Source organism: Camelina sativa, chromosome 6 (genome assembly GCF_030686135.1).
Source record: "Camelina sativa cultivar CO46 ecotype springtype chromosome 6, ASM3068613v1".
In the NCBI taxonomy this organism is placed as follows: Eukaryota; Viridiplantae; Streptophyta; class Magnoliopsida; order Brassicales; family Brassicaceae; genus Camelina; species Camelina sativa.
In genome coordinates, this window is record NC_141885.1 from 21,791,321 (window position 1) to 21,807,844 (window position 16,524).

Genomic DNA, 16,524 nt, shown 5'->3' on the forward strand with positions numbered 1-16,524 from the left:
TTGATAGACTATTAAAATACGATAATTGATATTCTTATTCATAAATTTGAATATTTACGTCATGTGTATAAGTGAATTTATCTATAATATTTTTAATTCATTTTCAATAATATTTTTTAGTTACTTCAAATTTAATTTCAATACCATAAAATTTACAACATCCAAAATTCTAATCTTATTTTGCAAAAATTGTCTCAATTCATAATTTTTAAAATATTAAACAATTAAAAATATACCTATAAATTAATAATTATTAATTTACACTATAAAATAATTATTATTAATTTATAGATAAATTAATATCACTATAAATTACTGTATTACATAGTATTAATTTAACCAAAAAGTTGCATAGAAACTTGAAAACATCTGATATTGTGAAACAAATAATCTCTCTAAAATATTCTATATTATGAAACGGAGGGAGTATGTAGTTGGACTTTTATTAACCAATCTTTTGTGATGGTATTGTTTCGTTGACTTATGCAGAGGTCGAGCTTTATGCACTTGGAATGGGATTGGACTGTTGTAACAATCTCTAACCTTGAAGAACAATGGACTAGCAACAAAGAAAGTAAGTAAAATATCTCTTCTAGTCATCAACAATTATTTTTTTTTCACTCATAATTCAATAATCTGTTTCCTCAATGTGGTTAACAACAGAAGTGTTAACGTTGAATGTGGGAATGAAAGATGACACCAAGGGAAGCATAGTACAGAAGGCTAAAGCAAGTTTGTTTTACTTTTTTTTTTCCTTCTCAAATGCTGGTAAAGAAACGGCAACAGGAGCAGTTTAGGTATGGATTGTCTCTTAAATCTGATGCTATCGACCAGCAAAAATCTCACCTTTCCCTCTTTTTTTTTCCTCTCACGGTTTTATTGTCATTGTCGGTAAAAGCATTTGAGAAACTCACTTGCTTTTTACTCATACAAAGACAACCAACAACAAAGAAGAGAACCAAACCGCAGAGGATATGGAGAAGACAATGAACTCAGAATCTCTTGGAATGAGGCATCAACCTAAGTTCTTGGTAGGCCTGAACATAAGAATCGTACCTGGAAAACTGGGTTCTGGTTGAGTACAGATATACATGAAAAAATCTCTACTGGATTCTATTTTTTTAAACTTGTGGGTTCGGGTTGGGTATTAACCATCCATCAAACCCAAGAAACTAAAAAATATCTAAAGTATTAATATATTTAACATTGATATAATTTAACTACCTAAATATAACTATATTTTTGAATATATAAATTAGTTTTATATCTAAATACCCCAAATAATCAAAATACCAAAACATTATTTGTTACATATGTCAAAATTTAGTTACAATTATTTTAATTTAACCAATTTTTTTGGGTACCCCGTAGTTGGATTAAAAATCATGTTCTAACTGAAAATCTAAAATTATCACAATGGATTTTATTTTCCTAAACCTGTTTACCCGAACGGGTTATCCGTATGAAACAATTCTTGGTGGGAGTAAAAGAGCAAAACCAACGGAGTTCTTCGTTTAGTCCATCTCAATTGCAGTACTTATGATGTTGTTTAAGACCATGTTTTAACAAATGGTTTTGTAAATTAAGATTGTGCATCTTTTGATTCTTTATGGAAAGAAATATTTTTTAACAAATTGATTTTGTAGCATACAGTTAATTGAATTTCAAATATATATGTGGGATAATATTGCAATTCATCATTCTATAATGTAGCACATAAAAATTGCTACAAAAAAAAAATTAATATGGTAAGAATTATGAGCTACAAGAAAATATATTAAAAGATTTGATTAATGGTATAATAATACGATTTATAATAGCTATTGTATGGGTGATCCTATTATAGTTTCCGTTGGGGTAAAAATAGTCATCGTAGATCGTAAGGTAAGAATGCGCATTTTTCATGTAGTGCTTTCTCTGATCAGTGATTACATCTAAGTTGGATTTTGTTATGAGTGAGTCTGCTCGAAATCTTTACATCTAAGTCGTACAAAACCGTTAAAATAATTACTACTTTAAGAGCCCTATCCTACTAGATTGAATGACGTATTGGATCACACGTTTATGCCCACAGGCATTATTTATTTCATATTAATTTCGTGAGAACATGTAATAACTCAATATTACTTTCATTACAAAGTGAGACTACAGTGAACTTACTTGTGAAGGATACCAAAAAGAGAAAGGGAAATAAAAATTACTCTACACGTTTTCGTACATTATTTTTACTAATTTTTGATAAAAGTTTCCATATATTAATTGCTCCCAAGAAAGTATTACCAATTATATGACGGTAGCTAGAATGATTGTTAGTGAACGACCATTCTTTCAAAATGTGCCCAAAATCGTAAAAATAGCCTAATGGAAATGCCTGGCATGCAATAGCATTGTAACAAAAAAAATCGCGTTCCTAGGAAATTACAACAAATAATACGTTCCAATAATAGTAACAACTCATGAAAAGTCCATTTGTTCCATCACCGACCATGAGAAAAATTTAAGTACAAAATTACCCAAAAGAGGAATAACTTAATATGATATATATTACGTAGAAGAAGAAGTTATTCCTCTTACGTAGAAGAAGTGAGAAATTAAAGATATGATATTATGTAGAGTTCCATTTTCACTCTATAAATATGACCCTTGGACAAGAAGTCACAGAGCACACCAGAGAAAAACAAAAAAGAAAACAGAAGGAAACAAGTCACATACAAAAGAAGAAAAGAAAGAATCTTCAGAAATCAGAATGAATAACGAGATCCGCATCTCAGGACTTATGAAATATGCTCGGGAACTTTTGCAGAAGAAGAGATACCATGGTATTGATTTAGTCATTTATGTTGTTCATAACTCTTAATTAGTATTAATTGTTGGGTTACCTATTTATGTACCTTCTTATGATTTGTGTTCAGATGTCGTGTTTGCAATGACGAAAGCTACGTCTCATTGGAAGCAGGTAGAAGAAGCCAAAAGATTGACGTTTGAGGCCATCGACGGTCTCTTAGCCGTTGATATACAGCAGTCGTCTATGAGCTTGGTTTACCCGATGCTGGAAATCATCTTACTAGCAAGAGGAACTAACGTGCAAGATAAGACGCACATGTCTATTGACGAACTCACCAAAAAAGCCATTGAAGATGTAAACAATGGTCACTTATATGGTACCCCATCGATCATTTTCGTTTTGACATATGTTAAAAATCTTATGAATAACCTTAATTTGGTATCCATCTCTCTATATTCTCATGTTGTCATCAGTTATCATTTGGTGTTTTTTTTTTTTTTGCTTTTTCCTTTTCCATTTTCTATCACATTAACATTTGGTGTTTACGTACGTAGCCATACCCAATATGTTAACGTGTGATGTTGTTTGTAGATTCGATCGAAGCCTTACTCACCTCATACAAGTGTTTTGGCCATCTTGGGCCCGCAGACAGGGAGATGGCATCGGACCTGCTGCTTAGAGTCATCGAGAAAGATAAGGAGATGGTATATTCCGAACTATTAAATGAAGCGATGTACGGGGGAATCATCAGGCTAGTCTGCGGCGGGGCGAAAGAGTGTAGCTGCTGTTCGATGGATGATAACTAACTATTTAATAATAAATAATATACTTCTAATTAATTTACCAATTAATACTTTATAATTATGCAATAATGTTGCCTTACGTTTGAAATAAATAAATTTCGAAATTATATATACCTAAAAAATAAATGCAAAAGTGTTCTCAGAAACTTGAGAAAACACGGTTCCAGCTTTTGGCGTAAGCAAAATAAAAAGTAATCTTACTCAAACTTAAGTCATGTTTACACAGCAACAAACACAATTTGGTTATAGAAAATAAAGATCTTTGAATTTGTTTCACGTTATCATTCATTATCCACTGAAAATTAAGGTTTTATCAAACATATTGAAATATATATTGTTTACTTGAATTTTAAACATGGGTCACAGTAGATATATATATATACTATAGTTACCCACCGGGATTCGAAGAGCATGCACCGAAACGACAATAAGCTTTTTTAACTTGTATGGTTATGAAAAATTAAAAAACAATACGCGCGGCTCACTAATATATTAATGATTAATTTTTAATTTTAGCTCCAGTAAAATTTTGGACTAGTTGGAAGTTATTAGTGTATTTATGTGTAAAGTGCTCCAACTCCAATCCTCGTCACTTGTCAGTATTATCTATGATGGCGGAATGACGGTGAAATATAAGACAGCTGAGTTGAGGAGGTTAAAGCAAGTTTTACCAAATTATACGTCTCCTTACACAAAATTTCGAAACAAAAAGAAAATTATGGTAATAATCAAATTAGTCGCTGACTTTAAACAACTATAGTGACGTAACCAGGACCTCCTTACTCATTATAGACACAGCTTACCGATAAACGCACTTTAGTTTAATTACTTATATGATCTTCGAAATTCTAGGGTCTACCCGAACCACTCATAACATTTGAGGACCACTATTTAAAATCACATTTTTACTAGAGAAAAAAAAAAGTGTTGGAATAGTAATCTCCTTAAACTGAAATGGTAAAATTTACAAAAAAAAAATAAGTGACAAAACTCCTTTCTCTTTTTTTTGGACCACATAGTTGGGTTATAGACCCATTTAGATACTGACTTTTCTCTTCTTCTACATCAATCACAAACTCGATGCTGCCGGAAAAAAAAAAAAACAAGCAGAAAACTGAATCAAAGAGTTAGCCCAATAGTTCAAAACATGACTCTGGGATTTACACGTTTGAAAGTAAATATATAAACAAAAAGAGCCTACCTTTAGAAGTAACTAGGGAAATCCATCATCCCATACTCAAGAGCTGCATACACAAAGAAATTTTCACTTACTATTCATACATATACTCTTAATGATTATTAGTTTCAAACATGTAATCCAAAGAGAATTTCATCAAAAATAACAGGTGCAGGTGTTAGACTAACAAGTCCAGAACTATGAACCAAACGAAAAATAAAAGAATTATGCCAAGCCAAGTTGCAGGCGAGGATTTGAGACTACATCTCAATGGCTGTAAGTCTCTTTGACCTATCTATCATGTGTCATACTCATACTATATAGTTTGTTCTCAGAGATTCATTATCTCAAGCATTGTCCCTCTAAATCAAACCTGATTCTCCAACATATCATGAATTGTCTTTTCAAACACCGATACCATTATTTCCTAACTTTCGAAGCAATTAGTATGTAAATCTTCTCAATCACCAAAATCTCAGCAATGTATATGGAGGGAAACAGTTCTTGGCCGTCACACTTAAAAATAGAAAAGCAATAGAGGAAATCATCATCGTACCAATATATAAAAGCACTCGTGCTTAAGCTAATAGCAGCCAAAAAAAAAACAGAAGCAGATTCAAATTTTTAATCTCATGGAACAGCTTCCCAACTATTGCTCATGTCAGTCATTGTGAGAATGTTTCCAGTGTCAAGGTACAATTAACAATGCTACAAATTAAAGAGTGATGTAACCAGGACCTCCTTACTCATTATAGATACCAATACTTGCTACTAAATTACTTTTTCCCCCGTTCAGATTCATCATCTATGTGCCAAATCAATTTGTTTTCATACTTCATTGGCACAGAGAATCACAAGCAAAGTAAACTCCTTTTCCACTCTTATGCTATATAGTTAAATGTAAAATCAAATACAGAGCTAAGACAATGAAGCAGGAAATATAATTGCGATATACGGTGAGAGAGAGAGAGAGAGAGAGAGAGAAAGGTTTCAGGTCTCACCGGCGGAGGCAGAAGAAGTCGGTCCTTTAGAGCCAGAGGTACGCCGGAGCTTGTGAAGACGAACCTGCATCTCAGTGAAGAGCTGCATCCTATGGCATTCCAATTCCTTAGCGAATCTCATCCTCTGCTTCTCGAGTTCCACCATTTCCTTCCTCTTCCTCTCCTCGACTCTCTCGTATATCTGTCCAAGCCTCTCAATTGCGTCGGCAACTTCCTTGTAGCCTTGCTTCCTCTCAATTTCCCTCTCCCGCTTCTTGTTGCTTCCGCTGCGACCACCGCTCGATCTAGACCTTGAACCTTCAGAGTCATCCTCAGACGCCGGACACGCCGCCGCCGCCGCGGCTGCAGCGAATGCGTTAAGATTTCCGCGAAATCCGAGTAAATCGTCGCCGACGTGAGGTATAATCGCCGGAGAAGTCGCCGGACGTCTTGGGATCGCCGATCGTGGAGCGACCGGAACCGGAATAATCGCCATCGGAAGTGACAGCCTCAGGTTGGGGTTGTTATCAGTTGAATCAGGAGTACTAGACGTCGGGAAGCTTTCCCGGAGAAGGTCATCGAGAGCGGAGAAGAAAGGCCAAGGGCTGACGTAGGAGCCGCCGGGATTAGAATCCGAAACCCTAGCCTTCTCGACTTTGTATTTCTTCTTCAAAGTATCGATCCGGTTTTTACACTGAACGTCGGTGCGATACGGCTGCGATTTGGCGGCGGAAACGTTTCGGCCGGAGTTGAAGTGGCGGTCGTTAACGGCGTTAGCGACCTCTTGCCAGTGTTTCTGACGGAGATTACCACGGCTAAGCTCGACGAAGCGATTACCCCAGGCTTGGATGAGCGTGAAGGTCGCTTCCTCGCTCCAGCAATCTTCACGAGAAAGCGTCGACGGCGAAGGACGAGAAGATCCCGGCGAAAAGGAATCGTGAACGGAGTCCATCATACGGTGGACGACGGTGAGCTAGATCGGAGAAGATGAACGGTGAGGATGAGATAAACGGAAGGTGGACGTGGACGGTGACGGTGACGGAAACGGAATTGAGGAGGAACGAAGTGTATTTTAAAAACAAAACAAAACTAACCAGCGTTAAGCGTTGTGTGCATGTATGTATCTATTAATCCGTGAACTAAACGAGCCAGCTCCAGTTGATTTATATATACTGTATATCGTAATTTTGGTTTTTTTTTACTCGAGAGCTAAGGCTTTTTTTTTTTTTTTTTTGACTATATTCTTTTTTTTTTTGCTTTAAATATTTCATTTTAATATTTCCTGGAAAAAACATGTGAAATTTCATAGTCGAGTAATAGGAGGTATGTGTGGTAATTCTAATAAAATTTCATAATGTTTTATACTTATAAATGTATTTCTTCAACACGTTTATTTGATGATTTATTAGGTTAGTCAATTTTGCGTTGATTTTTTTTTTGACATGAAAATTTTCGCAATATAAGATTCGTTGGTAATATCTCTATAATATGTATTGTTTTGGCTGAGATTTTCCATTTTTATCTAAATTAATTAGAATATATGGGGTTTGTAAGTTGTAACGTAAGAAATGAATTGATATCGACCCTAAATAGTATGCAACTGAATAAATTATAGCATGGTGAAATTTTCTGAAACAGTAAGGAAAACCAAGGTGAAATTAACACAAGTTAGATGTTTGATCTATTTTATTGTAGTTTCCCTACAATGGGACGCTAGTATTGTAAAGTAGAATTCGAGTAGACTGATAAATTTTTTTATAAGTTATTGATACATTACTAAAAACCGGATTGGTAACACACTTTTAAAACTTTAAATATGTTTAAAGTCTTTACAGTCAATTTTTTGCCAATCACACTTTTTGGCTTTTAATTTTCTAAAAGTTTTAAAAGTATTTTTTTTCTCTCTCTTCTTTATTTTCCCATTTTCTTAAAGCGTCAAATTCATACTTTAAAACTAAACAATTTTTAAAGTATTTTTTTCTCCCTTTTATATTTAAAAGATTTCCAAAAGTATATATAAATATTTTACATATTTTATTTTTATAAATTAATTATTCTCATTTTTTCTCTTTCTTTTAAGATTCATTTCAATAATAAATTTTATTTTTTCATCTTCATCACTAATAATATTATAAAAGAATTCATGAAATTCATGATTAATAATAGAATAACATTCAAACAATGCATTGATTAGTGGTTAATAGATTTTTGACTGCTCATATAACTACTCAATTAGAAAAAAACATTCAAAACAAATAAAAAACGCTATTGATATTTGCTAGAATAATCAATCAAGAATAAATGGATGTCAGCTTGACAAAAAAAAAATGGATGTCTACAACTTCAATTATTTATTTCTTATTCTTATAGTTGTTTGTTTTTAATTAATTTTTATACAAAATCACATATTTGATTGACTTATATTTTTCAAAATTTTAATTTATCATTAATAAAATTTATTTTGTCATTATAGTGCTATATGAATTGATTTTTGACATAATATATATTTATTATTAATATTTATAATAATAATAATAAAAATAACATCTACAGATTTAAAAGTTGTTAGTAAACAATCAGATTTTAGCAGTTAAAGTTTCTACAGTCAAAACATCTACAACCAAATTTTCTGTAGCTAAAATTTTAAAGTCAAAGTCTTTACAGCCAAAAGTAACAGCCGTTACCAATCAAGACCTAAATGAGTAATAAACTGGATGGTATCACGAAATACAGTAATCAGAATATTTAGTTTAGTAGTATGATACTACAGTATCATACGATATCAGTCGGTAAAAAAATTTTTGGTTGTATAAACAACAATTTATATATATATTTTGAAACATGGTTTTCTTGTCTATATAACCTCTATAAATAGCAAATGCAAAGCAGTGGCCAAACCTTATGGGTATACATTCTTCTTAATAAGCCTCAATTCTAAACAGTAACATCACAATTATTTTTTGTAAGAATGAGCTTCTCTCACTTCTTGTAAAATTCAGAAGTCTGTTTTTTTTTTTTTTTTTTTTTTTTTCTGTTTAAAAGGTTTTGATTTTACGAATTTGCAATAATCAAACGGAAAAGATTCCACAAAGCTTTTGTGGATGTGAAGCGCCAAAGTTTTTTGTACAAACTCAGAGAAGAAAAGCCAACAATATTCAAAACAAACAAAACCAAGAAATATATATAAAAAAAGCTCTCTTACTGCAAAGTTTATATTCACAGAAGGAAGAAGATTGAGAGAAGTTAGCAAAGCGAATACTCGCAATCCAACAAACGAGAGAGTATCTCATTGCAACTCGGTCTTTGTTCCGGTTCTGTCCAACAATCTACAAAACAAGAGACAAACACATCATCAGAAAACAATATTCCATAAACCCAAACCAAGATTCAGGAACAATGAGGAGTCACAAGACCTGCAATAAGCTTTCCCAGTGGTCCTTCCGGAATCTCAAGCCGAGCTCCCTCGTAAGCAATAGCATAAACAACCTGATAAATATGTAGAAACTTGTTAATATCTATATATGTGTCGTTACGGAGTCCTCTTTTTGTTCAGTTGTGTTACCCGTTCAGGCGGTACTCCTTCCCAAGGTCTAGATAAAGTGCAGAGTTCCCACATTATTACACCTAAGCTGAAGATATCGCATTTTTCTGAGAAGGGCTCATTGCGGATAAGTTCAGGAGCCATCCACTCCGGAGTTCCTGCAGAGACTGTGTCTCTCATTGTTGTGCCTGTCATTATTCTCGAGAGCCCAAAATCACAGATCTTAACAGTCCATTTGTTGCTCAAAAGACAGTTTGCACTCTTTATATCTCGGTGTACTATCCCCATCCGGTGTATGCACATCAAGCCCCTAGCAACATTTTACAAGTTAAACGTTGTTTATTGATACAACAAATGATTACAAAACTTTCTCATCGAGACACAATTCCAGGTCCTATTTGGAAGTGTGTTATTGCCTTCTCGTCAAACCAATATTTACCTCATATTATGTTTTTAATTATCAACAAAAAAGTACCACATATTATGTTGGAAAGAAGAATACACGGTTTTGCATGGAAGATGAAATTACCTGCAAATGTCACGCAGCATCTTTAGCTTCCTCCGCCAGCTTAACCTCTTTTTTTGTCCACTCGAGTGGAGCAAATAATACAAAGATCCCATTTCCATGTACTCAGTGATCAGTGACAATCGTGGAGGCTTTGTGCATGCTCCAAGGAACAGTATAACTACACAAGGACGAAGATCCTGGTTAATGAAACCATATACTAAAATCTTACATTGGAAATTCATAGAGATAGATGAGTACCATTGGGATGTCTAAGTCGGCTGGTAGTCATTGGATGCAGAAAGAGAATACAGGAAAGAAAGTCAGAAGACAAGTCAAGATGATTGCTAAATTTGAATAAAACAGAGAAAGCCTATTGACATACCTAAGAATTGATATCTCATTGCAGAAATCCTCCATATTCTCAGCTGTAAGGTCTTGCTCAAGGAACACTTTGATCGCGACATCTGTTCCGTTCCAGATCCCACGGAAGACTTCTCCAAAAAATCCTGGACAAATTTAACAAAGAAGTTTTAGTTCAAATGCTACTATTAAATAAAAACTTTTGATGACAAAAAATTAAAGAATTGATCGGCGATTCAATTTCTTTTCAGAATATTTATGGCCTGTTATTCGACAAGAACGCATAAACCCAATACATAACCATTGAGCTAAAGATCCTTACCAATTCCAACACGTGTCCCAACAGTCAACTCAGAGAAGTCTATGTTCCATTCTGCATATGGTAATAATGGTTTATTCTGGAACATGGGAGATCCCAATACTTTATCCCAGATGTGGCTTATATTACGATTTGACGATCCACTTTGTTCATAGTGGCTTCGGTAGTTCTGGGGAGAAGATGGTAGTGAGATTGCCTTCTGCGGATCTAGTGGTTCCCTTGAAAGTGTCGACCTTCCACCAGAAACTTGGTCATGGGCATCAAGATGAAAACCAGAGGCCTAGAAGCAGAAAAGTCTAGTTAAGCCACAAATTTCGCAAGTCGTTATCTAAACTGAGTGATCGTTTCCAAGAATCATAATTTAAGTATGTTGCAATCCACTTGAAGTTCATTAGTCCTTGTTGTTGAAAGGCAAAATTTGATTTCCTACGGATCACAACACAGAATTTCCCTAGGATTTCTCTTTCATATTGTCCTATTTCAACTTAGTCGATGAGAAAAGAGACATAAATTGCTGTTGCAGCTTGTAAACATAGAAGCGAAACTACTGAAAACAAAAAAAACTTGGGCTGCAACAGCATAAACAAATTTCTCAAAATATTCCAATGATGTATATATATTAATAAGCTTAACGTACATTTTTCTGGAGATGGGAACCATCGGTTCTGTCATTTGGAGAGCTAGGAGAAGAACCATCATCCCCTTGCTCTTTTGAGAGGCGATTCTGCTTCAAAGCTTCATTCATCGCTCGTACTGCCCTGAAAAAGATTCACAGCTAACTTTCAAAATAAAGTTATCAATAATATAAACACAACACTGGAGCTCCGTGTTCCAAATAGTTAATGGCCTATAAATATTAATGAGAGGTAACAATCATTGCAATTGCTAAAAAATTTAGTTCCATTTATGGAATGTTATAATCCTGTGCTCGTGCTGTGATATGTGATCCCAACTAAGAAAAAGAATGCTCTCTCTTTGCATTACTTTGATATTTTCCATAAGAGACTGTGCCACTAATTTTGTCAGAATCATTACATATATGAAATCACAACTGAGAAAAGACAAGGTGAAACTGAAAAACTGCAACCTATCAATGAAAAATAACGGTATATTGAAACCAGACAAGCTTGTTAACGAGGGGAACTATATTTGTAACCAGGATGCAGATAGTTAAAAAAAACATCATAGTAGCTTTACCATGCACATGAAGTTCAATGAGAGATAAAGACACCCACCTGACAATATCATCGCCAATCTCAGGAGTTATACTAATACTTCTCCTCCTTATTCTCTTAGTTTCCACTTTCGCTCCTCCAACAGATTTACAGCTGCACATGAAAACTGAATACATAAGGATTTTTTTAACGAACTTAAGGCACCAGATCTAAGTTTTCTGACACCATTTTATTAAAGCAAAAACTAGACGAAAGAGCTCGGTAAGCACTAAACCAGACACCAACAAACACCATACCCTCTTGCAGCAATAAATTGCATATTTAAACAAAAAAAAGGAAGCAAATATCAAATTTGCGAAAAACCTCTCCAGCATATATAAGTTGCGAAGGACAAATTAACTAACCTTGATGTGGCAACATCACTGGTGAAATCTCGTGCTAAGTTCTTGTCGCCACTTAGCATGGACCTCGTACGGGCTCGGAAGGAAAGATGTTCGGGACTGTAGCCGCGATATAAATAAATAAAAAGATCTAAGAAATTAGAAGACTGAATGTGGGAAAATCAAACATCGACTTACTTGGTTTCAAAATGCATATACATATATACAATTCAACAGGGATGAGGGTAACCTGGAATTAGCAGTCCGCTGATCAGCAATGACCTTTCTCCGGCTCTGCCGCCAAAACTCGTTAGCCATGTTTGACTCGCTCTGTGAGAAACTGGAGAATAAAATATAATATGAATGACATAAGGTCATCTATTCCATTCCTCGATTTAACAGAAGCCATCTTCAAACCTGGGGTTGGCTAGCACAGAAACATAATAATAACAACTAGGCTTATCACCTTAATTTCCTCTCTAGCGTAGAGGCAGATCGTAACAGCATATTCCTTGACGGTGGACCAGACACATTTGGAGACCCATCCAGTTTCCTGTGCAACGAAAGGTTTTCATCTTTTTCTGCACTGTACAACAACTACAATTAGAAACTCTGCAGACAAAAACACTGAGTATTGAACAAAGGTGCAGTAAAATATGGTGCACACTATACTTATATAGTTAACGGATGTTCATGCAGTAAGATTTTTATAATTTCGAACTTCAATATCTACTTACTTTTCATGGTCAATTCTCTCTGGATAACCAAACATGGGACTGTTTGGCTCCAAAGGTGAATCGCAAGAATCATTCTCTGCAGAGTCACTTTCCCCTGCCGCTGACATATGACTCATAAAAATTGCCTTGGTTGATAGAGGGATAAGCTGACCAGGAAATCGCATTAGATCAACCAGCATTTCCACGGAATTCAGCAGAACCGTGACAGAAATATGACTATATGAATCCACACTCTCAGCAGCTCCATCACTTGGCAAACCCTGATCAAACAAATCAACCAAAATGCATAGCATGTTTAAAGGTGGTCAAAATATTTGGACTTTAAGTCATGATGAATATTTTTTCTCGAGAATAACATTTATCAAAACTAATCATCATATGCAAATATGGAGTGATTCTCAAGACCAGGGTTCACATTGGTTTATAGTACTTAGCACTTACCACTACAAGCCTACTTTGAAGACCAACGGTATCAGCTAAAACTTTAAACAAGATTGCTCGAGGACGACAAGAACCATGCTTGATCTGTCCTAGCAGTTGAATACCACAGTTTTCAAATGATTGCGTCGTTTTTGCCGGACTTTGCAGAGTTGATTGCTTATAAACATCTGCTACCTGCCAGACAATTTCAACAAAGGATTTCAGATAACTGAGAGGAGTCAGCAAGAATTATGAAATGTACCGCAAGCAAACGTTTTTTCCCCAAGTAAGCACAATTAGAGCAAGATTAAGGGAAAGAAACTATGTAGTCTACGGATGTTTATCTTGAAACACAACAGAAATATATTGATAATTTCACAATTTAGAAAACAAAGAAGACGTTAAGATCATGTGGCCTCTATCTTAGTACTGTAACGGACACTCTCAAAACCACTTTTCATTAGACAGACATCTAGTCACAACTCTTCCTACCTCAAGTTTATCCATTTATGACTATCTTTGCATGCAACTTTAAAATGGAAACAATATGGTTATTTAGTGATTTGATACAGGAAACAAAATATGTGACGCAGAGATACACTGAGCATTTATACAAAGTCTCTCAAATACTTACCAGTCCAGCAATTTTCTTGATAATGGTAGCTGGCTTTGAGTTCAATCCACTGACAAGTTTGGTAATCAGCTGCTTTTGCCTGAAAAGCTTTTTATCTTTCTGAAAATCAACAAGAATCACATCAGCCTTTAGACCTTCGTCACCCAGAGCATGAAGATCTTCCAATGTAGGAATGCTATTAAATAGCTGCTTCAATCTATTATCCTGTAGAAAAATTAAATATAAACATTGTCAAAGGAAGCAAAAAAAAAAAAATAGACTTAGGTAACACAAGTTAATCGAGTTCGAATAAATCTCACTGAAAAAGTAGCTTACTGGGATCACAGAGTAGAAGCCATTTGGGATCGGCTCAGAAAGCGAACCAGTACTCCAGAGGATATTCGACGCAGTACAAGATGGCAGCCCATCTTGCCCAAGATTTCTGGGTGATTCTTTAGTACTAGAGGTCTCTTCTTGCGATTCCAGATAAACAGAACCAAATCTCTCCACAAATTCTGAAGGCCACCAGGTTTGATTAGAAGGTCCTTGCTCGGATGGACCAGCATCATCTCCCGTCTCTCCCATTGCCAGTTTCCTTGATGCCTATAATTATATCAACCCCTACTTATCCCATAAAAGGAATATAATAGATAAAAGAAGGAAATCCTAGAGACCAAAATACTGAGAAATGAGAAGCAAACTTCATTTACCCGTAGCCCTTATTCTGGAGGTCATTCGATCTGCGTTCACAGAAACGAAGCAATGGTAAATAAAAACTATGATGGTATCGAAAAAATTGGAAATAAAGAAGGCGGAGATTTCAATGAATTCAGTTAACAATTTCAAATGCATAAATACAAAGATTACAGAAAGAAGAAACTAGTTGCACTTGTTTTCTCACATCACACAACCTAACTGGTAGAATTGCCAACTAGAGGAAAATTCAAAATCACACCACTTCAACGATGTGTGGATTAGTCAAACTACTAGAATTTTGATGCTTTTGCATCCAAAAGACCAGCATCTGTCTCAAATGATTGAAGCTATTCTGATCTCTTCAAAGTCTAGGGGGAACAAAAAAAAATCTAAATGATCAAAATCCTAAATGTCTCAGTGGATGCACAATAATGATTCCTTATGAGCCAAAAACACAAAACAAGAAGCGGAAACTAAAGAGTTAAAGATAAGGAAACCATCAGCATTTCAATTAAGAAGAAGAGAATCTCACTCTCATAATCCAATAGCACTCTCAAGTCAACGACAGAATCTGAGTAATTGAATAGAGCAAACCATCAAAATCCCCAGGTACTAAAATATCCACAATTCTGCATAAATTTACTCCCGTATATAGAGCAGTTCATAAAGTGCGATCTACCCAGAAACTCAGTTTCAACGCTAAAGCAATCCTAAACGCAAAAGTAGCCCACCAAACTTTTAAAAACCGATACGACTATCTAGAAAATCCCACCTAAGACCGATCCAATACATAGCACGAAGTGTCACAAACATAACAACCAAACGAAAGCACAATTCCAAAGATGAGCATTTAAAAAAAAATAAAGTAGAAAAGGGTTTTTGTAAAAATCACCGTAATCAGATCCACGCATTCAAATTCCGATCGAACTCCCGATTCGAATAAATAAACGAAATCAAACTGCATAAAACAACGAACTCGATCTCACTGTGAAGAATCCCGATCAAAAGCAACAAAGAGCTATGAGTTTCACACACACATACATACACACAAAACAATCAGAGAGAGAGAGAGAGAGCATATATGTATGTGTGTGCTTTTTTTTTTTGAATTTATAAGAACTATTACAATTGGGATATTATTATACAGTGTTTTTAGATTTTGATTTTGAGGGACCAAAAGAGAGAAGAGAGAGAGAGAGTGATGGGATATTTAGGAGAGGAGAGGAAGAAGAAGAAGAAGAAGAGAGACGACGACTGACCCCCAACAACAAGTGACGATGGCCAAGTCACGTGCGAAGTTGATGAGTCACGTGTCATAAAGTAGATGCACCTCTCTCCGATAGACAGCTGGCAGCTCTCGTGAATCACCACCGTCGCTTCTCTTTTTTTTTTGATTGGCGGTGGTGATCCGTAATCTTCTTTTATGCATCTTTTTTACTCTCTTTTTTTTTTGGTTAATACATAAATTTTATAAAAAGGAGAAAAATTAGCACATACATTAATTTTTTGACAACAAATATACTAATTAAAAGTGAGATGATCTTTATTCATTGAATGTAGTGGACCTTAATTAAAAAATCTACTCAAAAGTACTAATCAAGAATGTACTATGATCTAGTTCGGTATTTTTAAAATTATTCTCATACTTTCCCTATTATCATGATTCTTTTGTTACAAAAAAAAAAAAGGTACTTTTGCAAAACAAAGAAGAAATGAAGATCTATACTGATCATATGTAGTTAAAAATGATCCTACGATATTGAAAAACAAAAAAAAAAAAAAAAGATAGAGGAGGGTTCAAAAAAAATGTGAGTAACAGAACCAACCTGTTTGTTACTTTTAAATCTAATGACGTACTGATGATGATGATGACTATTTGTTGTGCAATTATGGCAAATTTAGAGAAAATTTAAATAGAAGTGGATCACGTCAAGGTCAATTAGATTTGAAGGAGAAAAAAAGAATTTTGCACGTGGAACATTATCATCGAATCTATTCTTTTTTTTTTTCTTTACTCTTTTCTTTCCTGT

The 16,524-nt window shown here is 34.7% G+C and overlaps 2 protein-coding genes across 4 annotated transcripts; both read right to left on the reverse strand.

The window, feature by feature from the left end:
- Positions 1-4,476: 4,476 nt before the first annotated feature.
- Positions 4,477-6,932, reverse strand: LOC109133359 (trihelix transcription factor ENAP2-like). Its single transcript, XM_087453586.1, has 3 exons — positions 5,767-6,932; positions 4,790-4,832; positions 4,477-4,671 (listed from the first exon to the last, which is right to left on the reverse strand). Exons 1-2 carry the CDS (start codon positions 6,698-6,700, stop codon positions 4,792-4,794), a joined length of 975 nt encoding a protein of 324 aa, XP_087309712.1. The 5' UTR covers positions 6,701-6,932; the 3' UTR covers positions 4,477-4,671; positions 4,790-4,791.
- Positions 6,933-8,810: 1,878 nt separating this feature from the next.
- LOC109124793 (serine/threonine-protein kinase STY13) lies at positions 8,811-15,786 on the reverse strand. 3 transcript variants are annotated; one of them, XM_010518211.3, is made up of 18 exons: positions 15,387-15,786; positions 14,509-14,538; positions 14,135-14,401; positions 13,820-14,023; positions 13,207-13,380; positions 12,766-13,025; positions 12,495-12,614; positions 12,279-12,368; positions 12,053-12,148; positions 11,709-11,801; positions 11,111-11,231; positions 10,477-10,753; positions 10,177-10,300; positions 10,053-10,072; positions 9,816-9,972; positions 9,308-9,596; positions 9,159-9,231; positions 8,811-9,071 (listed from the first exon to the last, which is right to left on the reverse strand). In XM_010518211.3, the coding sequence occupies exons 3-18, from the start codon at positions 14,381-14,383 to the stop codon at positions 8,989-8,991; spliced, it is 2,430 nt and encodes an 809-aa protein (XP_010516513.2). In that variant the 5' UTR covers positions 14,384-14,401; positions 14,509-14,538; positions 15,387-15,786; the 3' UTR covers positions 8,811-8,988. The 3 variants fall into 3 exon arrangements, with proteins under 3 accessions (XP_010516513.2, XP_087309783.1, XP_019102439.2); XM_087453657.1 differs by having other exon boundaries at positions 12,495-12,609; positions 15,387-15,763; XM_019246894.2 differs by lacking the exon at positions 15,387-15,786 and adding an exon at positions 15,027-15,114.
- Between the last annotated feature and the right edge of the window lie 738 nt (positions 15,787-16,524).

Excerpts from the sequence above, each read along its gene's own strand:
- LOC109124793 (XM_010518211.3), bottom strand. The coding sequence starts at position 14,383 with ATGGGAGAGACGGGAGATGATGCTGGTCCATCCGAGCAAGGACCTTCT. Across the intron at positions 13,381-13,819 it reads TCAAGAAAATTGCTGGACTG|GTAGCAGATGTTTATAAGCA; the intron begins GTAAGTATTTGA and ends ATTGTCTGGCAG. Across the intron at positions 11,232-11,708 it reads ATTGGCGATGATATTGTCAG|GGCAGTACGAGCGATGAATG; the intron begins GTGGGTGTCTTT and ends AATCTTTTTCAG.
- LOC109133359 (XM_087453586.1), bottom strand. The coding sequence starts at position 6,700 with ATGATGGACTCCGTTCACGATTCCTTTTCGCCGGGATCTTCTCGTCCT. Across the intron at positions 4,833-5,766 it reads GACTTCTTCTGCCTCCGCCG|CTCTTGAGTATGGGATGATG; the intron begins GTGAGACCTGAA and ends TTGTGTATGCAG.